Here is a 27,872-nt window from a genome sequence, read left to right on the forward strand (position 1 = left end):
GGAACCGATACTGCCTTTCCCAAAGTAGAATGGCTTGCCGCCGCTCAGCCGCCCGCAAGTGCAGCCAGAGCCGCGGTTGACTAGCGTGGCGGGGGGGGGGGGTGGGGGGTGCTCCTCTCCGTAGAGTGCTGGTATCTCCAAAAGGAAAGTTTATAGATTTGAACTGTATACATATGGGGGGAAAAAGAGTTGAGATAATGAAATAGAATGTTAAAGAAAGAAGAATAACTTTTTAAAGAGAAAACAAAAGTCAACAAAGCACAGTGGTTAAGTGTCTAGGCACCGGATTCAGGCTAACGAGGTACAAACCCTGGCCCACCCCTGACGACATCAGGCCGGTTCCTTACCCTGTCTGCAACTCAGGCTCCTCATCTGTACTTTGGGAATAGTAATAATGCCACCTGGTCAGGTGATCAGGAGGTTAAATGATACAGGCAAAGCAGTGAACACAGTGCCTAGCAACAGCAAATTCTCAATAATGTCTTGTGCTGGCTACCATTGTTAATAATTCCTAATTTTATTTCTTATCAAACATTGCAATTTGGCTTCTGAGTTATACAACATTTGATTAAACTTCAGTTGTTTTTAACTACATATGCAAATGAAAAAATAATTAAAAAAACAACTTCTTTAAAACATGCTAAACTGTCAAATTGCTCTCCTTCTCTTTAAACCAGGAGGAAAAGTATTTTGGCTTATTAGAGATACAACAAGGTCCCACCATCGCTACAGTACAAGTGTGGTGTCTCACCGTTACAAGGCACCTTGCTGAACCCAGAGCAGCCTGGAGTTGACCAATCAACTTCTCAAGGCTTCCAAGGGGTCTCATGGGTGTTTCACAGGGTCCACCAACCCAACGAGGGCTGGAGAAGAGGAAAGAGCACTACCTTCTTGATCAGAGCGGCGATTAAACACTAGAACAGGGTACCAAGGGAGGCTGCGGGGTTTCCATCTCTGGGGAACTCTGCAACCGGAGTCAGAACTTTCTGGTCTGTATGATTTGGGTCTTCTGCCTGGAGGCAGGGGACTGAACTGGCTGAACTCAAAAAAAAAAAAAAAAGTACATTTTAATGTTAATATTTTTTTAATCAGTAGAATTATTTTACTTGCAATTTATAGGAAAATACACTCTTGACTGATCCCACCCTCACCCTGAGATCCCTAACTCCCCTTCCTTGGTTACTCTGTACCCAGCATGGCTGTGATTTATTTATTTGTTGACATGTCTGCATCTCCACCACACGTTAATAGCTGGTGCAGGAGAAGAGTAGGATGGAAGGCACTTAAAAGAGCCTTTGACAGGCTACTACCAAACTTTTCAGTAGCTCTGTCATTTATTGATTGATTCAACATGTATTGAGTTGAGCTATGACAAATGCATTCAAAAAGTATTTTTACAGCAACTCCTATGCACAAGACAAACCTTTCCCCCAAGGAATCTATGGTAGAACCAGACGCACAAAATCCATGTTTCCACTACCAAGACCGCTAGCAGCTTCAGACATAAGGAGGTATCCACTACAGGTTAAAAACAATATACTGCAATTCCTTGTCTCTGTTACAGAATTAGAATAGCTTCTTCAAAACCCGACGGGTTCTGCCTACTCCAACTCGAACTATGCAGCAGGCAGGAAGGAAATAAAATATGCCTGGTTACCTGGGATGAAGGCTTTAGCGAAAATCCCTTCAAGAAAATACTTTTCTTGTCCATTTTCCTACTGGGCAGCTTTTACTCCAGAGGAACGTCCCCGAGGTTGCTGCCAGGCTGCATGGAGAGTGAGAAGGGTGGGTCTTCCTGAGTAGGAAGTAGGTCTTCCTACTCAGGAAGACCCACGTTGTTAAAATGCTCTCTTGGTAAAAAGGCCACAATCTATCAGGATTTCGGTTTCAGTGTGCAAGTGACTGGCCTATAAACGTAATTTTAAACAGCTTTTCTTCAGCAACTCTGACTGTTTAATTAATCTTCAGCCATTAACCATTCATTTCAAATGCCACTTACGAAATCTTAATTTTGCACATTATCGGCTGGTTCACAAATAGCTAACTAGGAGCAGAAGCGTAATGATCTCTCTCTCCCTGTTCTTAGAGCTCACCAAGCTTATAGCCAATTTTGGCTTCTTAATTAACCATATGCATATTAGCATTTAAAACTAAATGGCAGTTTTTTTTTTTTTTAAAGAATTAATGCGCAGTGAAATGTTAACACTGACATCACTCAGCTGCCTTTTGAAGAGCCCGAAGGCAGTGCCTGGCCAGGCCGAGGCTACCCTGGATGCCCAAAGCTGATACTTGTCTGGGAATGCCCCTTATCTCAGCTGAGCTCCCCTAAGTGAGTGCATTCGTGCAATGATTATTTTGGATCCATTGTTCAAATACTTCAACTTTTATGTGTAAAAAAGAATAGGAAATATTGCCTCCAAGTTGACCCCAACTAGGTGAATCAGTTCAAACCAAATAAGGGGACAGGGCAAAAAGAAAAAGGTCAGCTGATGCGGAAATAACTTCTCCTCTAAGTTGAACTCTGATTATCAGAGCCTGCGGATAAGTTACTTGCAATTTTACAAGTGTTAGCTAGAGTCAAGGTCCAAGCTAAAAACTGGGCACAGAATTGTTCAAGTTGGTCCACTGCAGTACATGGAAGGCTTTGACCCATGAGCCAGTGCCTGGGTCACACCTGAGATCCGATGGATGGCCCACATCAAAACCAGCTCCAGACTTCAGGGACTAGGCTATGATTTGATTGGTGGCAGGGATATACTTCCAGATTATAAACATTATATTTTGGAGAATTATGGTAATCTTGGGCATTTTTCTTCTTCTTTCATCCAAAAATAGAGATTCCAAAGACAAACATAAAGAATCATTTATTAAAGTTATGTTGCATCATCTACTAAAACTCCATGCTCTTGGAATGAGAAAAATTGCTACAGTGTTCATTAAAAATGTTTTACAACACTGTGGGAGTGAAAATGGAAAAAAATAGCAGACTGTTTTCTGAATCACAATGTGAACTGAGGTATAGCACCTCTGTATTCATTAGCCATGTAATCTAGGTGACACACTGGTGGTTATGGTGGTTGAAGCTGGTTTTAACTGAAAATTTGTGTGCAAGTGTCAAAAAAAAAAAAAAAAAACCCCAAAACATTAAGACTGTAATTAGAAACAGAAATCTACTGACTGACAAAAGAACTTAGAACCAAACATGCACATAGTCTCAGCAAACTTGGCATTCTGTAATCCTGTTAGCAATTCAGTTTTTAATCCAAATAAGTACTTAAAATACAAGTATATCTTGACTCTGCAGTTTTTGAGGCTGTATTCCAAGAGAATGACAATACTTTATTCTCCAAGAAGGCCGTTCAGACTGAAAGGAGTCATGAGAGCTTTCCAAAGAATACTGTATAAAATCCACTGAACTAGATCCATTCAGTGAGTCCTTCACGGATCAGTTCATTTAACCAACATGTAACGGATACCTATGATGTCCTAAGCACTGGGAGTACAGGTATTTAAGGTAAGCCTTGCCTACAAAAGGTATGGTTCCATTAGGCAAATGTGGAAGTTACCCGTAACGTGTAGTTTTGATTTTAGTCTTCCCTCTTGGGCACTCCCGTACATTTTCTTTGAGTTAAGGAACTAACGGTGATTGTTAAACTGCTGAAAGAAGAAAGACACCTTAAACTAGTAATTCATCAAGTACAGAACCCAGGCCAGCAGCATCAGTATCACCAGGTAACTTCTGAGAAATGTCAATTTCACGGTGCCACCCTAGACCTACTAAATCTGAAACTCTGGATGGAGCCCAGATTCGTGATTTAACAAGCCTTCTGGGAGATTCTTTTGCAAGCTCAAGTTTGAGACCATTACCTGGGACCAAAACAGATAAACAACAGGGTCCTACTGTATTGCACAGGGAACTATATTCAATATCTTGTAATAACCTATAATGAAAAAGAATATGAAAAGGATATATATATATATACAGATATGTATGTGTCTGTGTGTGTATGTGTATATATATATATAAATATATATATTTATAAAACTGAATCACTATGTTGTACATCTGAAATTAACACAACATTGTAAATTGATTACACTTCAGTTAAAAAAAAGTTGATCTTTAACTGCAGGAGCTTACATTTATCAGATTAATAAGTCATCTCTTAGCCCTGTGAGTGAGTGATGGGGTAAGAAATGGGTTAAATCTCTGGGAGCCAATAGGTATACGTCCTTGAATAGGCTGAGAATGATGATATGATGTTAAAGAAAATGAGGCACCTTTTCTATATTGTGATCTGTGATAGGGCGTATTTCTTGGTCGAATGAAGGAAAGGAAGGTACCGTGCAGACTGATTACCTCATCCAGGTACTAAGCCTCAGTTCTTTGTTCTCTGCCTGGTGTTGGTAATAGGACCTTCTTCCTCTGCTTCACACATACCAAGCTCCTTTCCACATCAGGGCTTTCCCCGGTGCTGCTCTTATATCTGAAATGCCTTTCATTCCTTTTCCCCACCAAACTTCTGACTAACTACTCATTCTTTAAGTCTCAACTTAAATGTTACTTTCTCAGTTAATTCTTCCCTGATTTGTCACAACATCAAATATGTTCACCGCACCCTGCAGTTTTCCTTGGGAGGACTCAAGAAGTAGTTATAATTATTCAGTATTTGTCTTCTTGTTAAGTTCCATGATAGTAAGAACTATGGCCAAATCTTAATAAATATTGGTTGAATAAATGTGGATTCATTAAATAGTCAATTTTATGGAACTCAAACAAGTATAAAACAACCACGTTTCCTAACGTGGTCTGAAAGGTAAGCTGGTTCTGGATACAGTGTCAGTGGTTCCTCTAATCCCTTTTTCTCATATTTTTAGATATTTCTATTAGGTATATTCTCCATGTGACTGATCTAATGATGGGACGAGCATCTTAACCAAGAGTGGTTTAAAAAAAGTGAGAAGAAAAAATAGTGGCCAAACTTTGCTGAGCACTCATTATGAGTCAGCCACCGAGCTACAGGTTTAGCATGTATTAACTCCTTAGGTATCCAAGAATCCCATGGGACATGGTATCATCTCCACTCTGAAGGTGAAGAAAAATAGGCTCAAGGATGTTACTACTATGGCCAAGATAGAGTGGTAGAGTTAGGATTCATACCTAGGATTTATGCCCAACTTTGAATTCCACGCCATTGACTGTTAGAAGAAACATGATAACCTCAAGAGAAGTAATGAATAGATAGTTGAATACTACTCAAGAGGCAACACAATGCATGTAAAATGTCTCCATACTGAACACATCATAAGTGCTCCATGAACACTGTTATTAGCTATCATCATCACCATCATCTCCTATAAATATCCTAAATTTTAAAAATCCTCATATATATTATGCCTCTAGATCCCCAAACCCACATCTGAGCAGATTCTAGACATATTTTATCTGATACAGCTAAGTTTGGAGAAATTCCTTCTCAGAAAAAAAAAAAATGACCCCAAAGGAAATTTATGGACTGAACCTCTTCAAAACTGTATATTGACTCTAATGATCTGAAAATTTAAGTCTACTGCTTTACATGTTTTGTTTTCCAGTGAATTAGTTTTGAGACTTGGAAATCACATACACTCATAAAAGCTGTTTTCTAAACTTTAAGCTGGAATTAAGCACATATGAGCCTTCTGGTACTGTCATGTCCTGAACTCCTAAAACACTGAGATCTAGTTCTGCTTCTTTTTCTTGGCATTTCTTAGTTTTCACTCACATAAGTGCCCAGAGAAACCAATTCGTAAGGTATTTTCCAGCTTTCACCAACACTGGCCTCGCTGCCAGAAGAAAAAGGCTGGAACCAAGCTGCAGTGAGTGGAAAGCTGTGGCAGAACACAGGAAAACAGCTGAAGGGAGAAAGGGCTGATGCTGAGCACCGTCATACTATTCTCTATGGAAGAACACTGAGACCTGAGCTGCAAGAAAAGGAAATAAACCCACCCTCCCACTCACTAAGTATGGTCACTGAAGTGGTGAGGATGGCTTATGGGGTCTCTCACAAGCATGTAAGGAGAGGTAGCCTTTAGAAATGTTGTTGATGTAATGTTCATGAGACCAACACTCAAGAGAATGACAGTGATGCTGTTCTGTGGGCCCTTAACAAGAAAGAGCATCATGGGAAAAAAATTGAATACTAATAACCAGTCTCTTCTACAACTTTTCAAAAATCAGTGTATATTTAGATTCAAATATCACATCATTTATGAGTGCTTCCTCTGACCAGGCCCTATACGTGTGGCTTTCAATATATTCGTTCTTCTAATCCTAACAGCAAACTCTACTAAACATAAATTGGCATTATCAACACTAACATTAAAAAAAAGTTTCCATTTTTGGCAACAGTGGCATAGCTTGTTGTAGTCTAACTTTAATAAAAGTAACCAGAGCTGCTGGACAAATTAGGAAAAAAAAAGGAAAAAAACTGCTTGGAGGTACTGGAGAACTCCCAAAGCAGCCAGAATTGGAGGAGCCAAGACTGGTTCTGAAAAGCAGGTAAACATGTTAAATTGAGCCCAATTTTCTATGTCATTTTTCTCTGCAAGTTATTTACTAATTCCTAAGTAGCACAGAATCAAATGCTTAAAAAAATGAGCACAGTTTAGTGGCTAGGAGACTTGGAGATCGTGCAGAAATTCTGATACTCTCACACAGTTGAGGACATAGACATTAGAGTTTATGGTCTGCAAAGAAAGAAGGGCCTGGTAAACAAACTAGATTTCCAGTTAGGATCACAGAAAGGCTACACCCCAGAAGTAAGGGTAAACTACAAATAGGCCACCCTCACAGCAACAAAAACCCAGCATCCAACCACCTCAATCCAAGACTGGGTTAATGCAATATGCCCCTACTCTCACTGCCTGCCAGAAAGCAAAAAATAAATCCTCTCTGGAAAAACATAACATCATCCTGAGACTATTTCTACAACTTTTCCAGCACTATGTCTAGTATTCGATCAATGCATACCAGGAGGTAGGACCAAATAACTGAAAAGCAAGTAAAAAATAAAACAATACAAATTGACCCACAGCTAACCCAGATATGTACATTATTGGACATGGTACTGAAAATAATAAAATAAAGGAAAAAGGTGATAAGATGGAGAACTTCATCAGAAAAGTTGAATCTCAGGGTAAAACAAATAGACATGTTAAACCTCAAACTTATAATGACTAAAATTAAGAGTTCCATAGATGGGATTACTAGATTGAATAGTATAAAAGGCAAGATTATTAAACTGGAAGACAGAGAGACAGTAAGGAGTGGTGCAAGGACATGCAGCCAGGCTTTGCTCTAAGGATGGGCATGGCTCAGGCCCAGGCCACCTACTGACCTTGATGCAGAAATTCCACTGCATCTGCATTGAAGAGAATATCCCTCCTAGCTTTGTGCTTAGAGTCTCGGCAGTTTGGAAAGCCAGAGGCTGAGTAATGGCCAAGTTCAAGGGAATCCGGAGTGCTTGCTCAGGATTTATTGAAAGGCTGTGCGAAACAATGGCTCTAGAATTCTATTTCTGTACAGGTTCAATATCAATCCCCAGTCAGCTCTCCAGAGCGGAGAGTATTTCACAGCGTATAAATATTAAAGCATCTCTTTAAGATGTCGGACACTTAAAGAGTACTAACATTAAAACTATCTTTTACTGCCCTTTCTCTTCCCACTGATTATTTATTGTTTGAAAGGATAAATACAGGAAAGCAATTGACCTAACAATGGCCTGTTCTTGATTATACATTACATTAAATAAAAGAAATTATGAAGAGGGCACTTTGGAATCTGTCTTTAGTATCAGCAAAGATTGTGTAATGAAAAGGTATGTGGCTTAGCCTAATAGATTAATGCAAACCACAAGTCACAGAAGGCCTGGAGTAAGTGTGGTAGATCAACACAAATCTAGCACTACTACAGAGAAGTCGGTCAAAGGCTAAGGTTTCTGATGTGTCTTTGTACCTCTGTAGACTTGAGAAAGGTGCCCTGTACCTAACAGACATCTAATGTTTGTTAACAGAATGAATGAATGAATGTGGGAGCAAGGGAGGGAGTGAGGGGTGCCTGGCAGGTGAGGAACAACATGCATGCTCTTTGCACATGTTCAGTGGAGTCCAACACTTGTAACAGCAATCTACAGTGGGAGATGCATTTTCCATCATGCCCCAGTACTCACCCATGCACACACTCTGTGTACATATACACACATACATATACATTTTACATACATATAAAACTTAAAGAAATTATGAACTAATCCTTAAGCTTATTACAATCTATGCAGTGATTTTTCTATTCTTTTCTATCCTATTTTCTTGGGAAAAAAAAAAGAAAGAAAGAAAATTGGTTGATCCCACTAAATTGATTTCAAGGTACACTTACAGGTTACAGCTTGCAGTTGGAAAATCCCTAGCGTAGCTGGAAGCTCATGCATGGATTCTGGAGTCAGACCTGGGCTGGGGTCCTGGCTCTGCCAACTCATTACCTGTGTCACCATAGGTAAGTTTCTTAATTTCTCTGAGCTGCCAGCTTCACACTTGTGAAATAGGTAACTACTCTACAGAATTTCCAAAGCGTAAATCTGAAGAAGCCACCCCCACTCTCTCCATTTCAAGGGCTCCCTGTTGCTCTTGAGTCTAAATGCTTTATCTCAGATTATACAGCCTTTAACAATATGGCCTGTATTGACCTCCATCTTTTTCCTCCAGCTGGCCCTAATTTATATACCACATCCCAGTTCTTCTGATATATGCAGTTCCCTAAATGCACCATGTTTTCTTTTTGAGCCCCTGTTCATGCTGCTCTGCCTGCTTGACTAATTTCTACTTGTTCTTTAGGTCATAATTTGGATTCTCTCAAGGAGCCTTTCTTGACCATCTAGGCCCACATTCCATGCCCTTTTCTTGTGCTCCTACAGCATCTTTGTCTTACCCTTCTCACAGCATAATCACCATTACTAGTCCCATACATCAACTGCATCCCTCTAGAGGGCAGAAGACTGTATTCTGTTCTATTCTCTTTGTCTTATTTACACGTCTAAAGTAATTCCGTATAGTCCTTCCTACATTTCTTAGTAAACAGGATAAGTAAGATGACTACATCCTAAGGATCAGGACATCTGTTTAGAAAATAGTCAAGCCAGTGCTTAAACGACAGCTTTAAGAAAACAGAGTAACCGTTCAGCAAGCATTCCTTACTTGGGCTCACTTACTACCAGTGATTGAGGCTGGTACAGGGATGGAGGTCTTAGAAATGGATGGTCACTGAGTACCCAACCTCTTTGCCTAGCTCATGTATAATAAAGGAGAAGGTTGTCCACATTTGTCACCCCTGGAAGCTGACAACTTAGGCAGACATAAGTCTAGCATAGTCCCACGAGTAAGGCTTTCAGAAGACAGAAAAAAGGAAATTAATGAGAACATCAAGTTTTAAAGAGAGAGGATGGAGGAAAGTAGAGTTAATGGTATATCAGTTACTATTAGCACTTATCTGGTCATGGAGATCCTTTCATTAAGAGATTTCTCATTATTCTTTAAAAGTCACTTAAAAATTGATGGTAGTATGTTCTAAAAAAAATCTGATTGCCTTGTTCAAATGACGAATTTAACTCTCAATGGATAAGGCATTTATCACTGGGATTCCCAAACTAAAATAAGAGCACTTTGGCTTTGTTTGTAAAAACTAAAGAACACATTTCTGAATAATCTACTGTAGTCACTGCTCAAATCCCGACACACAGCCTCACAAAGCTGTGACTCAGAAATGAGAGCAAAAGCTGTTAAACTAAAGTAAAATTAACAGAAAAAATCACTAGAGAAAGAGACTGGCACAAATACCAACAGAGGCATGAACTGTGCACGACGGAGCTGCGACTCAATGAAATATCAAAGCTCTGAAATCAAGAAACTGGTGAAGAGACATCAATTGCCCTGCATTACTCCAGGAGTACAAGAGATGTTCATACCTGGCTACGAAGCTTCCTGTTAACGCTTTTTCTATCCTTCATCACCCTCATCTTTGAATTTCCCCAAATATACTTTTTCAGTATGTTTTCAGTTTTTTCAGAAAACTAAAAATGTGTGTCCCCCACTTGCTTTACTTCAGTCATATTAGAAGTTATTCAGACTGAAATAGTTCTGTCTCATCTAGAAAAGAAGGTCTACGTAATAAGAATAGCCTCCCACATGGAGTTATTATTATTATTTGCATAGAGTGCTATGTAGTATCAATCCATAACTTTTGCATTATTAAAGGGAAGTGGGGGAAAAAAGAAGAGAAATCATCTAAAGGTAATCTTGGTGGATTCCATAGAGTGATTCCCCTAAAAGCCACTTGAACTCCTCTCTTTTGTCTTTGTTTACTGGAAAGATAAAACACTATTTCTCTGTTTCCTCTCGCAACTACAAGGGACTTATAAATGTAGCTTTTGCCGATGAGAAGTTGTTGGGGTCTTCTGGGAAATCTTTTCAAAGGAATGACCTTGACTGGCACATTTCATTAGCCATTGCCTTTTTCCTACTTTCATCATGGAGAGCAGACATGAAGTCTGGATCTGCAGCAGTCATCTGAGCATCATGAAGCAACATGAGAAAGAGGCCTAGCCACTGGGGAAAGCAAAGGAGAGGAATGAGAAGAGGCCACTTCATGAGGCCAGGGCCACCTACGTTCCTTAAAGGTTGAGACAAACGTATCAGTTGGGTTTTCTACTGTTTACAGTCAAATAGGATCGACAGCTCTTCTGGGGCCCAGAGAAATTTAGCTAGTGTATTTGATAGACAACTGTTGACCGCCAACTCTTAACCAAATGAGCACTGCAAGGGATGTGGTAGTAAGATAGCTTAGTTCTGATGACAAGCTTTTGGGCATCTAATGAGTTACGGCTTTTAACAAACAATTGACAAAGTAGCTAAATGTGTAGTAAAAAAAAAAAAGTAGCTATGTGTCCTCTTCACTTATGGGATGCTATGACTGATCTAAAAGAATCTGAGCTGTTTTCCAGTTTTCTTGGCTTTTCTCCTCACACTCTTTTTGTTTGTTTGTTTGTGTCTACTTTTTGAAACACACCAGCAGAAGTCTGGGCTGGAATTAGAATTAACCATTAACCATGTGACCACGGAACAGATGGAATTTAACAGGCTTCCAAACCTATGGCTTTCAGAGGCAACAGCTAGATATAACCAATAAACTTCCTACATAGTTATATTTAGTTTGATATACTCATTGATATAGAGCCCAATAATACAAAATACAGTTCAATAAAATATAGTCTAATAACATTCCTAAATAGTAATATTCAAAATTTATTGAATCAGGCCCTGGGATAATTTCGTTTAGTTCACAAACAATTCATAGGAAGTACTGTATACCCTTGTCCCCACTTTACAGGGAGGAGAGTGAGGTTTTGAAAAATTAACACATTTGAAGCAAGACCCTAGAAAGACCAATCCATAGCCTCAGGTCTTTCCCAAATCGAATGCATGTGCAATTTCATGATTTTTATAATATATTCTCTCTATATTTCCATTCTAATGGAATACATTATAATGTAATTATTTGCTTAGGGGATGGTTTCAGCTTTTAGAATGAGTTCCTTGAGGGTAAGGATGGTCTCTAAACTTCTTCGTATGACCTATGGAATACAGCAGATGCTCAATAAAAGTTTTCTACAAATATTGGTGAATATCTGCTGAGGAATAAAAGCCACTTAACTGGAATATTGAGGAGTTGTGTGTCGTTTGCCAATTTAACTTCACAGCTGTGGTATGTCAGTAAGTAAGTATTTAGTAAGCGGATATTAAGTGCCTAGTATCACATGGACCACAGGAATTCTTATTTTGCCTAACAAAGTCTAAATGAACACATTATTTGTAATTACTTGGAGGAGAAGAAAGTTAACCCTAGGATTTAGTAAGAGCAGGTAGCTCCCTTTCTTGTCAGGGTTACCAGATTGGTAAATCAAGGGGTTCTCACAAACACGGTATACCTTAGTATCAGTAAGCTATCTGACAAAGTTATCCGCAGTGTTCATGGATGAACCGAGAATGCACACCAGATAAACAGCAGGCTGGATTACTAGCTAACTGAACATCTGAAAGAGCATTGATTAATGGAGGCCTCCAGGGATGAGTCACAGGGGTTGTACTCGACATTGATCAATGATCTTATCAATGACATGGATGGGTCCACAATGATTAAATATGAGGATGATATAAGCCTAGGAAGGATAGCTAATATATTGGAGGACAAAAGTCAGTATTTAAAAATATCTTCATTGCCTACAACAGTTGGCCAAACCTAACAAGCAAATACTTAACTCGGATAAGGAGCATATTCTACATTTAAAAAATCATTGTATGAATATAGGATTTTGCATAATATATTGGGGAATCTGGCTCAAGAGCAACTCAAATGAAAACAAAAGAGAGGCTTTAATTTAGAAGTGCAATATAAGCCAGTAATGACAGCTGATAGGAAAGTTTCGGCCATATTAATATGTGCAAAGAATTAACACCAAAGGATGTAAGAGTCCCATTGATTTCTGCGCTTTTCTGACCGTATGTGAAATACGGTGTCTAGTCCTGCATGCCACGTTCCACAGAGGGCGGTCATAAACTCAGTAGGCTTGAGTGTATTCAGAATACGGCTACCAAGGAGGCTAAAGGTGTGGACTATAAGAAGTGACTGATATATCTAGAAAAGTTAATACTAAAGAAATGATTCTACTTCTCAGCATCATGTGGTTGCTTTCTTTATCCTTGTAAGGCCAGCTCTGAGCACAGAGCCTGCCTCATGTTTGGAGTTCAATAAATGTTTGTTAGTGAAGGTGGTCATAGCAGCCACTTCACATATCTGAAGGGCTCTTAATGAGGTTTAAATTCTGTTCTCAGTTAGGCTGATCCAGGAGCTATGGGAAATGTTACTTGGAGCAAACCAATTATTGAGCGCAGACTGTTCTGGGAGAGAGAATGGTGAGCCAAAGCAGGTAAGGTCCTTGCCCCCATGGAGTCTGGACTGGAGCCCATTATCTCCAAAATGAGCTGTGTGCACCCCATTTGAGGGGATAAAGATCGCATTACAACTATTACTTTTTAAAAAAATCTCATTCTTTTATTAAATTCTATATTTGGCATGTGTTCTATAATGCATATATTACTAAGGAAGTAAGTGAATATCACTTAGAAACAAATACAGGTATTTTGGGGAGTTAACACCTAAGAGCATTTTTATTGATGGGCTGTGTGGTTCAACATATCTAGCAAGCTCTAGTAAAGAGTGGCAAGCCACCCTGGGGAGTAATGCAGAACCTCGACTACATCATGTGCCACGTGCGCTTTCATTGCCTCTCCTCAATCAGATATAAAGCCTCAATGATCATTTACTCCAGGAGCCTCTAGATCCTGGCGCTGCAGAGCGAACCTAGCAGTGTAAACCCAAAGTAGATGTCAGGCTTTGGGGACAGGACTCAACTCATGCTACGTTCAAATCCTGGGAGAAAGAGCACTGTGTGGATCCAGTCTTTTGAATCTGTTATGGTGGTAGGGATTTTTTAAACCATCATCATTTACAGATGAATCCTTTCTAAGCCAAGTTTTTCTCAGATGAGCTGAAAGTTCAGAGCCAACCCCTGAGAGTCAGGGCGGTAAGAGGCAGAAATTGCCCTTCTTAGGAAGCCACTGTGGGCCATACGCATATGATATGTTCCTTTGACGCAGAAATATAGGGACAAATAGAAGTATGTTTTATATAGACCCCAAAACAATGCAAAAGGTAAAATCATATTTAGCCATTGCAATATGTGAGGCTGTCAATACAGGTTTCCTTGTGCAGATGAGGAGGTGAGGAGTAATAGCTGGGTTGAATTCCAGTACTAAGTCTCATGGGAGCCCTGCCCTCCATCACAGGTTAGAGTGCAGACTCCTCATGGAGGCCCACCAGGCTCTTCATCTGCCTTCTGCCCAGCTCTCTGACTCTCCCGCCTTATCTCCTGTCATCACTTCTCTTACTCAGGTTTCTATTTTCTACTTTGTTGAGCTTCTCCTAGTTCCTCCAACACACCACACTTCTCTCACCTCCAGGCAGGCTCTCACCCACACTGTTCCCTGTGCCTCCAACCCCAAAGCCCCAGCCCCTGCCATCACCTCATGCTTCCCTTGCAGGAACACTTTTTGCACTGTGTTCTCATGGCATGTTTACACCTTTGTAGCAGCCACCGGATGGTAAGCTCCATATGGAGGAGAAGGTACCCATCTTCCTCCCTGTTCCTTGATGAGCCCAGTACTGAATTCAGGTCCTGGCACTTAGCAGACACTGTATACATAAAGTCCTGACTTCATGCTGTGTTATCTTGAGCAAGTCACTCAACTTCTCTGGGCCTCAATTTCTGCAATGATCATGTAAGATGGTCTCTGAATTCTCTTTTTAGTTTGAAATAGTGTCATGTAAGGAATTTCACAACATGCGTCCTTTACCATCCTACAAACTCTCTCTTTACCACCAGGCTTACTAAGTTCTCACTTCCTAATCAGTTCTCTTATTATAATTTTCCCCTCCTCCTATCTAGCTATTGACGTTGTTTTAGGTTAATTGATGACCTCTCAGTGGCCATATCCCAAATCCTCTTTTCAGTCCTCATTCCAGTGACCTCTCTGAAGCATTTGAAAGTCTCACCTCTGTGGTCTCTGCTAAACATCTTTCTCCTAGCTTTAAGCTAAGGTTTTTGGCTGCTTCTTATTTTCTTCTGTCTCCAATGCCACTCTCTTATTCCAGGCCCCTGCCATCTTTTACTACTATAATCATGTCTTAATTTGTTTCACCATCTAAATATCTTCCTCTTTGTCTGCCATCAAACTAGCAGAGCTATTTTCTCCAAATACAGAGCTATCAGCTCATTCCCCAATTATGACATTTTGATGGCTCCCAATCTGCACAGGATTCCCCACTGCACACATGCTACTGTTACCCTTCTAGAGCCCAGGGCAGACACCACTATTCAAGCATAACTTCAGAACCTTTCTTAACACAGCTTTGCAGACAGTTACTACCAATCAATAAGTGTGAGTACTGCCGGTGGGAATGCAGCTTGGTGTAGCCATTATGGAAAACAATATGGAGATTCCTCAAAAAACTAAAAATAGACACTCTATGATCCAGCAATCCCACTTATGGATATATATCCTGAGGAAACTCTAATTCAAGAAGATACATGCATCCCAGTGTTCATAACAGCACTATTTACAATAGCCAAGACATGGAAGCAACCCAAATAATGTCCATCAACAGATGACAACATAAAGAAGCTGTGGTATATTTATACAATGGAATACTACTCAGCCATAAAAAAGAATAATGTCATTTGCAGCAACATAGATGGACCTAGAGATTGTCATCCTAAGTGAAGTAAGCCAGAAAGAGAAAGAAAAATACCATTTGATATCACTCATATGTGGAATTTAAAAAAAAAAAGAAAAAAAAGGACACTATGAACTCATCTACAAAACAGAAACAGACTTGTAGACATAGCAAACAATCTTATGGTTACCAGGGAAAGGGGGTTGGAAGGGATAAATTTGGGAGTTTGAGATTTTCAACTGTTAGCCACTACATATAAAAATAGATTAAAAAACCAAGTTCCTTCTGTATAGCACATGGAACTATATTCAACATCTTGTAATAATCTTCAATGAAAAACAATATGAAATGAGTATATGTATGTATATGCATGACTGGGACATTGTGCTGTATGCCAGAAACTGACACATTGTAGCTGACTGTACTTCAATAAAAAAATTAAAAATTAAAAAAAAGTAAGTGTGAGTATGGGATGGAAACTAGTCATTCACAATCTGGCTCCAATCTGCTTTCCAGCCTCATTTTCTACCACTTTCTTTCCCACCCACGCTCTGTGTTCTGGGTGCTTCAGAGCTTCCCTAACAGTCCACACTCTTTCAGGCCACTTCACCTTGTGCATACTAATTAGTCTGCAAGAAAAACAATTTTTTCCACTGTATCTGGTGAATTCTTACGAATCCTTCCAGAGATGGTTCAAATAGCATTTCCTTTTGGAGACCTTTCCTGACCAGCAGAGTAAGAAAAGAAAAGCTTCTTCTTCTTCTGTTCACATTAAATTGCAATGATCTATTTCTACATGTGTTGATCCCTCCTACCTACAACACGACTTCCTCTGGAATGGACCATATCTTAGTCATCTTTGTATCATTGTGAGAGCTTTCAGCAGTAGCTGGAACACAGTAGGAGCCAAACAGATATTTACTGAACAAGTGAAAGACTGAACAGATGACTAAATGAATGGCAGGCCTCCAACTGTACGTAAGGTAGGTCTAGAGCTCAGAGCTCCTGCCTCTGGACACTGTTAGGGGCTCTGCCACGGCAACTCTCTTTTTAGACTCACCTGGGCCCAGGCTTGTCGGAAAGCACAGAATTTTATTGATAAAAACCAGTAATGATAACAACTGTCATTATCATAATAGCTAACATTAGCAAATGCTTAAGACTTAAAGAACAAGGAGCGGAGCAATTTTAAACTATGATTAAAGATAAGAGCAGAATAAAGATAATTCTGAGCATAAAGAATTACCTTTTAATCTGCTATCCAAAAAAACATGGCAATGGTCTAAAACTCCACTGAAAGAACTTTCAATCATTTATTAACACAAAGAGGTCAGAGCGAAAGGAAAGATTATTGCTTATATACACCTAGGGTGGGCAGTAAATAATATTTTTTTTTCTGATATCACTCTGTGGTGGCTAGAGTTATGATTATTTTAAGAGATTTCCGTCCATGTCAAATCTACTTGGGTGAAAATTAGCTTCAGAATAGAGTCTCCTGGTATTCTCAAGAACAGCCATAAGAGCTGGGAAAAAAATAACCTTAGGTGACAACATTTGGGCTAGTGCTGACTATTGTATGCTCCCTTAGAGACTTACAATGCATATTAGCTACTGGGGAGAAGAGGACAGAAGTCGGAAAACCTATTCAGCGTAGCTTAACCCAGAATTCTCCATTTGACTAGTGTACATTTTTTTTTTTAAACAGAATGCTTCGTATTTATTTTTGTGGAATGAGAACTGAAATATTGGCTCTGGAGGTTCCTAGAAATAGTTCTGCACTGGGATTCTAGCAGTGGGCACTCGCCAAAGGGCTTTTACAAGGATTTAGAGAAGCAAGACCGTCTGAGTCTCAGAAGAGACTCGCGCCTGGTAGTATTATTTACGCAATAAACATTCAACCCTTTATAAAGGCTTGGGAGAAGAAAGGCCAGCTCTTAATCAGTCCTTTGAATTAACAGTTTTGTTATGGCTGTCTTACAGAGTCACAGGAATTTATATTTTCATTTTATCCCAAAGAAAAACTTTACCATCTTTCTTTAATACTATCAACCTGGAAGCTTGACAGTAAGGATTAAAAATTGCTCCTTCCTTCCCACTTGGTTATTGGAAAGGCCCTGAAAGGTAATCAGTCTTGTGAAGCTGCACTTTACAGTCTGCATAAAAACGCCATGATTTTCCTTCCTCTCCCCAACCTAATTGAAAGTGCATAATATCACCCAGCTGGGGAAATGTGAATGGTAAACATCTACGATCTATCACACTATCACACAAAAGCTGGTGACTAATAGGGACTGGGTGGTTGTCAGGACCAAAGGGAATCTGGAAAACAAGTCTTTTTTCCATCTAGAATGAGAGCTCTTGGTGCCTGCCACCCTTTCCCCCCACCTTTCCACCCTCCAGACTTCAAGTTACAGCCAGATTAAACCAAGGTCAGTCAACTCATTTCTCGTGTGTGTAATTCCAAGGGCCACCTAACAATGTATATTGACTAACACTCTTTTATATCAGCCTTTGAAGAGATGAGGCATTTTGCTTTTGGCAGGAGGTTGGGCTGGAATCATCTTCTTCCCTACCTACTTCAATTGTACTGACAGATAGGTCCTATTATCTCTTTCCTTAGCTGCTGAGCGTAAAGATCCTTGGCTTTGTCACCTCTTATTTGTCTCTACTTCATCAAACTCCTACTGCCTAGATTACCTCCTTTTCTGCCTCTGATCATCCATGAATATCTGTACAGAATCGCGTATTCTTTCAGTAGAAAATCCCAATCTTTTCAAAGTCTTCTGCAATTCTGAGGCTACCTATAATTCCACCTCAATTACACCCACTTGGAAGTCACCACTCTCTTTTCTGATTCCTCACCTCCAAGTATCATGCCATCCTCTTGAATAAGTCTTTTTACAGTAGGGCTCTTAGGAGAAAGGACAATATTTCTTTTTATCACTAGTTCTCTGTTTCAATATTCCTTCAAAAATTGCTCCCTGTTGCATCATGAACTCAGCTACTACTACTCATTCATGCCACCTTATAACTAGCAATTGTTTTATTTTTGATAGCTGATACCTTATGGGTAGGTCAAAGCATAGCACTTGTCAAGGGTACTATGTCATTTCAGCTTAACAGATTGAAGGATGTATTTTCATCTACTTCAGCGGTAGAGATGATTTGAAACTTACTGAATTAAAACTCCATTCATCTTTCCATAAGTTATATTACCTGTCAGCTGGCACTGGTGGATGGTATGGCTTCTTGACCTTGGCGTAAAGACCCTCTAAGTGGTCTCTCTCTGGAGACAGTGGACGGCCATCTCGAGGGTAGCCCAGTGTTCCAGGCCGAGGGGGAGATGGAGACCTATAGGCGTTTGCTGATGCACATGGTTCCCGGAAGTGGTTCACTCTGGCATAGTTGGGGTCCATTTCATCATCGTCCATATCATGCAGTGACCCCATTGCACCAGCAGCGTAATCAATAAGGCCTCTTGCCTGCTTTTCCCTTAGCTCCTGATGTTTTGCTCCAATCCTGAAAAATGTGGAACAAGAGGTATGTGAGCTTATATGCTAATAACAATGATACACTCTCCTGAATCTATGTTAATTCTTCCTGGTCAGCCACTTAGCTGTCACTTTCCTGGATACTCGAGATCACACCATGCAGAAATGCCAAAAGCATATTCCACAAAACTAGTTCTACATTTCTGACCTTTATTTGTTACAGGGTCTTTACTTTTATAGCAATGCTATAGGTATTTTAGCATCTGATAACTGGACTGATTGTACAGTCAGAGGCTGATTTTCATTAAGATTTCTTCCCTATAAATGGGATGTGCCCATGGGAACAGTCCATCTTTGGCGTGATATTATAGAAGTCTGCCTTGGGACAGGGATGCATGTTAAAGAGCACATCAGAATCTTATACTTAGTCCATGATTTCACTGTTTGATGCCTCAGAGTTCCAGTGTATTCTTCTAAAGAACAGAGCTTGCAAAAATTGATTTAAATATGAAAAAGAAATACAGAGGCTTTCTGGTCACTAAAAGCAGTAGGATCAGAGATAATTTATAAGAGACTCTAAGTTTTTTGGCTACACAAATGGGGATCATTGTGTTTCATTATACAGGGGCTAGGGACAGAGTAAAAGAGTGAAGAAATTAATAGGCTCCTGACAGAGACGAATTGGCACATATAAGTGAATTAAACACCATTACTGGCAGAACTCCACGCTAAAGCCTTTAGTGATATTACAAAATGCTTCTGCTAATCAGTGTACTGTGTAGACTACCGGGAATGGGAGTAGAAAAATATACTACTGTGGATACCAAATCCATCTGAATTTTGAGAATTTGACATTTAATCTGGGAAGTGTTAGACCAACTCTCTCCTAAATTCCCAGTTACGTGTTAAAATAGAAAGGTCACTGTGGCATCTTATTGGACGATGGTGACCTGCTGGTGTCAGGAGGTGTTCTGCAATAACGAGGAGAGACTGTAACCTCACATCACTGGGCAAACAAGGTGCACTGTGTATGGGAGGAGGAAGTAAGACGATGCTGGCTCAGGTGGTGAAAGAAAGACTTTCAAGAAAGGATAGGGATAAATCTTTAGTCCTGGGCTCAGAGAATCTGAGAGGATTGTGGGCTAGAAATGAAAGATCCATACATGCCTAGAAATATATATTGAAGACCTGGATGAAAGAACAAAAACTGAATTCTCTCAGTATCTTTTCCTCTTCAAATAAAAACAGCTGTTTTCGCACATGGCAGCTAGCTTTATTTTACAGAACATCAAACTCTGTAAAAATCTTTAAAAGCCATGATCTTTCAAGGTATTTTCCCTTTTGGCAGAATGGCTTTTTCTCTTTTTGAGTAGAGAGGAAGAAGGAAAAATAAAAAGACGAAGAAGGTATAGGACAACCCCCCCCCCCCCCCCAGTATCTATCTATCTTCCAGTCACAACAGATGAAAATAAATGCCAGGCTGCATTATTGCATATCTCTTTTGACTAGGTCAGATCATGTACCCTACACAAAAGTAATTAGAAGAATTTATATTTTGTGCAAAGGGGAGCTTCAATCTCTAAGGGATTTTGAATGAAGATGAAAGGAAGATTACACAGTAGGGTACCCGTTAAGAGGCCCTGCCTGTCCTCTTTCAATTCATGGCAGTCCTAGATTCATGGATGTTTGTTTTGAATAATTTTTGACAAAGAAGATAACCTGCTCCCTTCTGCAACAAAACCATCTTTCCAGGGACAGTGCAGACTGGATTATCAGAGGATGCTTGCTGCACTAGGATGATAGGGATGGATTTCCATTGCAAATGGAGCACAGGACATCAATAAAGTTAGGGGGTGGGATTCTGTGTGGTTCCTATTCCTCCTAAGTGGGATGCCTTCTAGAGAAATCATTCAGCAGAAAGATGAGCATCTCCCGGCTGCCACAAGGGGCTACACTTGTGCATTAATGAAAGAGGAAAATATCAAGCTTGATTTTTAAAAATCACAGAAATAGAACACTAGAATCTGTGTTCCTTATTTCATCATTTCTCTTTCTTAGATGTTTTCTCATTAATTAAGCTTGCTGAATAGGTAAAGATTCTCAGATGAAAAGTACTCCATATATGCAAAGCAGTATTTTTATCTTGTATTTTTCCTTTCTACAACAAAACCAAATTTCTCCTTGATCCTCCCTGTGTCACTGAGCATTTCAGTAACTAATTTCATAGTAATCACTCAGTAGGTGAAACAGTAATTTCTCTGAACCATCATTATTATGCCATACACCAGGATCTCTCTGTGTGGGGGAGGACAAGGCAATCTCTGGAAAAGAGTGTATGGAGGCAGAAGAGACTTAAGAGAGAAATGTCAAGGAAATCGATTTTTTTTTTTTTTTGGTCACTCTTATTTCTCTTTGCCTCAATTCTGTATGAGAATCCTGATTATTTATAGTCATTTCCACTTGGATGTCTCCTTATCACTGGGAACTCAACCTGCTAAAAAATCTATTCTTCAAAAGCCCTGGATAATACACCATTTTTATTGAATGGCACCACCAGCTTCCCCATTCTCCCCAGCACATTGCTTTTAAGTTGTTTAAATCTTCTCCTTCCATTATACCTCTTGGATAGCTTCTTTTATTTGCAATTCTTTAGCCACAGTCTGGTGTTCAGGCTTTATATTGCCTAGATCTGTGCTGTCCAACATAGTGGCCATTAACCACATGGTGCTACATAAATTTAAGTTGGAATTAATTATAATTAAATGATTTTTAAAATTCAGTTTCTCAGTTTCACAAACTGCATTTCAAGTATTCAACGGCCACCTGAGCTAGTGCAGATACAGACTAATCCCATCATTGCAGAATGTTCTATTAGGTTGTGCTGGCTAGATTATTCTGAGATTTTTTGGTATGTCACCACATTCTACTTTAATCTACACCTTAAAAGGCTACTAAAATAATCTCCCTCAAAGAGCATTTCCATCATATCTTTGTCAGATCAAGGATCTCTAACAGAACATTGCAATAAAAAAATGGAGTAAGGGCATGGTTACTCTATTTCCTTCCCTGAAACCCTAAGTGAACAGACAATTGAGAAAATGGGAAGAAAATTCCATCTAAAGCAGAATTAGAATATAGCCATAATCTTAAAGCATGCAATGACATTTGAACTCAATCCAAAGGGGGTAGTATCTTGAGTCAATATATGCCTTCGTCTCCAGCAGGGTATACATTTTCCTGAAAGTTAGAGACGGTTGAGAGGACTACAGACAACAAACTTTACTTAGAAAAAGAGAGTCTGAAGACAGGGGTAGGAGTCTGGAATTCTAGGGTAAATCTTTGTGTGGTTCCAAACTCTGAATGAAGGAGAGGCAGGGATAGAAGAGAGAGATTTCCACTGAGAGATGTATTTCCTCTAACCCTGAAGAAACTTCATCAAGGTAAATGCAGAGAAGAGAAAAGAAACATCAACCTTTGTAGTTAATAGGGCAGCATGAGCAGAGCAGAGATGCAAACCCACAAACTCAGCAAAATAAAACCTTAAATAATCTAAGAGACTTCACTAAGCAGGCTGATCTCTTGTTAGGATGACCTGCTCTCCCCAAAACGGAAGACCATAGAAAACAAGCCCTCAGGGCAGTGCGCCCAGCAGATCAGGCAAGAAGATATTTTGAGGGAACATATGGACTTGAAGCTGCTGGTGACCTGAGATAACTATGCCCACGCCATCTAACATTATATTTTAGTATGGGTTTCTGAAAAAGAATTAGACACTGTAGAAGATGAAATTAACTTAATGGGTCATAACAAGCACTTAAAAAATTAAATATAGTAAAAGAGAAAATATTCAGGGTTATTGCCTGTAGTAAGCATAAGAATTTTTTCAAGAGAAAAACCAAGTCATCTAAAAATTCAGGCAAATTCAGGTAGGCCTCAAACATGAATAAAGACAAAAGAAAAACGTTTTCAAACATTCAGCAACTCAAGGGAATATAACACTTGTTGACCCATCTTGAAAAACTACTTAATAATGAAAAGCAGTCAGCCAAGAACTGAATCCAAATGAAGAATTCAGCCCAGCAAAGCTGTGGAATGACAGGTATGAAGGTGAGCAATGCCTTCATTTAAATATAAAATAAAGGCTAAACATCTGTAGGAAGAATAATTACACAAAATGTAAATATCACAAACTCTGACAATATAAAGATAATATCACCATAAAAAAAATAAGGAGATGAGTTAGGGGAAAGCATTAATATTCAATGCATTTATTTCCTCACCTTTTAAAGCAGGCATCAGTAGTTGCCACTTAAAGTTGATAAATCAGGAAACAGTGGTTATAGTATTTGAAATACAATTACAAAAAACTGAGTCAAACAACAAATTATGGGCAGAAGAGAAATAAAACAAAACAAAACCCCAACCACAGAGTAGAAAACGGAGAACAGAGAAAGTAGTAAAAAAAGAAAGTAACATAAAATATAATGATAAGATTTATCTGTTATGACAATAAATGAAAACGGAATAAATTCCTTTATTATAACTAAAGGATCGCAGATGATCAAAAAGAAAAACACGCTGTGTGCTATCATACTGGTGAAAAACAAGATGAGCATCCATGTGCATTAATAGGGGATTGCAAAAGAAATACTGTGCAGCTTAAAACACAGGGTCATGCTATTTCTATCTTAAAAAGAAATAGGACATACATATGGGTCTGGATATTCGTAAATATCTGTAATGATATATGTACATATCTTTGTATATGCACAGTAAATGTAAAGACACACAAAAAATTCATCATGACGGTTGCCTTTGGAGTGGAAATCAAGGTATATTGTTTGAATTTTTATGTCATACATTTTTAGAATAATTTAAAATTTTTTAAAAATGCAAAAAGTCCCCTACAACTACATACTGACTGTTGGAGTGACTCAAAACTAAAACAACAAAACAGAACAAAACATTAAAGAGGTGCCAGCAGGCATCCTTTGTCTTCTAAATCTGATGTTTCATAACCCCATTATCAACTCAGTTATGATAATAATTTTCTTCGAATTACTGTTCATTGAACATTTGTTTGGTCCTTTTCAAATCAACTGCTTTTGCCTAGAGCACCCATTCTCCATTAGTCAACTATTTGATTCTAGTTTTCTCTAGAATAAAGGCAAAACTTACTCATTTACAGCTCTTCATAGACCTCAATAATTCTCCTCTTTCTCTTCTTCAACCTGCATATCCAGTAAACTCTTTATATTTAATTTATTTTTTATTGACCCAGTAAATTCTCTATTAGTCTGTAATTGTTATATATTACTTTTTAAAAACCAAAACAAAATAAAAACCTTTTATTGATTGATTTCTGGCTATTCTGCTTCCACAACTAGACTACAAGATCCTTAAGTGTCATATTTTTCTGTTAATTTTGGCTGACTGATTGATTTATTCACTCATAGTCACTGATATTATGCTGTATACCAGAAAGAAAAAAGGAACAATTATCAGTCCCTGGCTCATTATCAAGTAATAACATAAATGTAAACAAACAATAATAATTCACTGGGAAAACAAAGATACTGCATGTACAAAAGGTAAGAATCAGTTCAGCTTAGGGGTTTTGAAGAAGAATCACGGAAGCAGTGCCACATGATCTGGGCTTTGGAGGGACTTGCCAACCCTGTTCCGGGAGGAGGGAAGAGAAATGTGGAAGTGGTATGAGGCACTCAGTCACAAAGAGGGACATGAGCAAATGGCACAAGAACGGTGATTTGCTTAATGCTGGGGTGTAAGTCAGATGTGGTGGGACAGACTGGTTTGAGTTATCCACCTAAAGCTCCCCTACAAGATAAACACCTTTAATAAAAGTTATTGGCAAATTTCCATGAGGTTTATGTAACACAAGTTTGCCTAATATTAAAATTTTGGATGAGGGAGTTCCTACTACAACTTTTTAATTTGTTTAACCTTTTATTATAAAATGAAACAAAGATACTGAAATTCATACAAAACAAACCTATGGATTAAAGAACAGATATAAAGCAAAACATGTTTGTAATGATTAATGAAGTCAAGAAATAGACCTTTGTGGGACACCCTAGAAGGTCTCTAGGGGTTCCCTCTTCACCTCAATCACATCTTTATTACATATGTATCTCCTTCCTTCCACATTAAGAATCCTGCTTCTTGAGGCACAGAAAGTGCTGGAACTACGTATCGCATGGTCACAACTTGATTTACTCTATATTACATATATAGTAGTTTCCAAATGACAATGCCAACTGTACCACTAGCGATATGATTATTGAAAAGAGTTAAACTTCTCTTTTCATGTGCTCTTCCCCCATCCCTCCATTTTGTAGGTGTACTATACCTACGTTGCTAAAGCACATAGCTGCTACATAAAATACTTCTATTCAACTCTCTTTTCGTCTTAGCTGTATAAGTAACCACATATTTAATGTCAATGAATATGCAGTCATTTACAAGAGTCTTCAGGAAGAACTCATGGGATAGGGCTTTTTAAGCTGACAACAGTATGACCTTTATATTTGGAAGCCAGTTTTGCTGGATATAAAATTACTGGTTCACCATTTTTCCTTGAGTATTTGAAATATGACTGTTCTCCATTTTCTATGACAAAATATTGCTGATGAAAAGTTGACAATCTAATTTTGTCTTATAAATTACTTATAAGTAACTTGCTCTTTTTGCTTATCTGGTCAACTTATTTTATTTGCTTTTCTTTCAACTCTAATAATATTACTAGAAAAGTCACTGTGGTTTGACAATCTTTCAATATGTACTTTTAAGCTCGTTTTAAAATTTGTATCAGGGAAGTTTCCTGAATTATAGCTTTTATTGTTAATGTTGTGTACAAAGTGAATATAAAAAATCAATTGTATTTTTACATACTAATAGACCATAGACAATAATCAGACAATAAAATCAAGAAAACACCACCATTTAAAATACGATTAAAGAATGTTATGAACTTAAGGATAAATTTAACAAAAGACACTGAAAATAATAAAATGCTGATGAGATACACTAGAGGATCTAAATCAATGGAGAGCTATACTTTGTGAATCAGAAAACTCAATTACTAAGATGACAATTTATCCAGATTGTTCTAGAGGTTCACCATCATCCCAACCAGAATCTTAGCTGGTTTATTTTCCATACTTACATAATTTTTAGCTGGTTTATTTTCCATACTTAGGTAATTTTGAAATTTATTTGGGAAGTCAAAGAGTCGAGAATAGCCAAAACAATTTTGCAAAATAAGAATACAATTGGAAGACTTATACTACTGACTTCAAGACTTAGATAAAGCTTCTGTAATCAAGCCAAAGATTAGACATAATCTTTCCTCCTGCTTTGTTCCAATTTAGTATTTGATCAAATTTATGCTCAGAGGTTAGACTTGCAAACATCAAAGCACCACAAATGTATGCGACATCTAATGGCACTGGGTTGAGAAATGCCAATATAAATACCATATATCAAATTACCACTGTTTTACACCAGGATAAAAAGGGGTGGGAATGGGGTTGGGGGTGGGTGTTGTTCTGTAAAGAAATCCAAAGAGCAGAACCAACATCCAGCAGCCAAGTGGTGAAACTGAAGGTATGTGAATGGAACAGAAGATAGAGTCCAGTAATAGACCCTTACATATTCGGTGCAGTGATTTACAACAAAGATGTCGAAAAATTCAACTAAGAAAGGACAATTTCTTTGACAAGCGGTGCTGGAAAAACTGAGTATCCATAAAGGAAATAAGAACATTGTTTTCTACCTTATACCATAACAAAAATCAATTCAAGATGGAAGATACTCCTTAACATGAAGGCTCTAACAATAAAGCTACTAGAATGAAAAAAAAAAAAAGTCTCCATGGCCTCAGGGTAGGCCAATATTTCTTAGAGAGGATACAGAAAGCATGAGCCACAAAAGAGAAAACTGGTAAATTAGACTTCATCAAAATTAAAGCTTTCTCATCAAAATGCATCAAGGAAGTGATAGGCAAATGAGAGAAAGAGAATATTTGCAGCACATATATCTAACAAAGGATTTATATCTAATATGTTGAAAGAAAATAACTGCAACTCAATAATAAAAAGAAAAATGACCCAATTAGAATTGGGCAAAAAGCTTAAATGGTTACAACACAGGATCTAGAAATGCCCAGTAAGTTAATAAGAAAGTGCTCAGCATTGTAAGTCATCAGAGAAATGCAAATTACAACCACAATGAGGTGCCATTACTCAAGTGAAAAAGAATGACAGCACCAAATGTTGGAAAGGATGTGGAGCATCTAGAACTTTCACACATGGCTGGTAGAAGTATAACCTCAAGTAATCCCTTTGGGAAAAGGTCTGGGAGTTTGTCATAAAACTAGACATTCACTAAAGCTATGACCCAGCAATTCACCTCTCAGGCACCTATACAAGAGAAACAGCAACATATGTCCACAAAGGTCCTTGAAGAAGGTTCAGTAGCAGCTTTATTAATTCTAGCAAAAAAATGAAAATAACTCAATGTCCATCAGTAGGAGAATGAATAGCTAAACAATGGTATATTCATACAATAGAATATAAATCAGTAATAACAAAACATAAACTATACTCAAGAACAGGGATGAATCTCAAAATTAGCATGCTTAGTGAAAGCAATTAGAAACAAAAAAGAACTTAGTATATAACTTCACTTATAAGAAATTTTAGATCAGGCAAAATAGCCCTACAGCGATAGATATCAGATCAGTTCTTTCACGGAGTTGGGGGCGAGTGCCGAATGGGAAAGGGAATGAGAGAACAACCTTGGGTGACAGCAATAGTCTGCATCTCGATATACAGTCCTCAAAATAAAGTCGATAATATTCTTCTGTTTACTTAGGACCTGAATATTTCACTGTATATAAATTATTTTTCACTTAAAAAACTTAAAACTTAAAAGAACTTAAAGGCAAAAAAAAAAAAAGCCAATTATTTATTCCTTTT

General features: G+C 38.4%; 1 protein-coding gene across 4 annotated transcripts in view; it reads right to left on the bottom strand.

Annotated features, from left to right (window-relative positions):
• PARD3B (par-3 family cell polarity regulator beta) overlaps positions 1-27,872 on the bottom strand; it is a 924,313-nt gene that overhangs the window by 135,903 nt on the left and 760,538 nt on the right. For all 4 annotated transcript variants that reach the window (XR_010380651.1, XM_031451950.2, XM_064485062.1 and 1 more), the window contains exon 20: positions 18,599-18,901. Coding sequence is in view for 3 of the 4 variants with exons in the window: in XM_031451950.2 (XP_031307810.1) it covers positions 18,599-18,901 (303 nt within the window). In the remaining variant the exon portion in view is untranslated. The remainder of the gene's footprint in view (positions 1-18,598; positions 18,902-27,872) is intronic.

Source organism: Camelus dromedarius, chromosome 4 (assembly GCF_036321535.1).
Source record: "Camelus dromedarius isolate mCamDro1 chromosome 4, mCamDro1.pat, whole genome shotgun sequence".
Lineage (NCBI taxonomy): Eukaryota > Metazoa > Chordata > Mammalia > Artiodactyla > Camelidae > Camelus > Camelus dromedarius.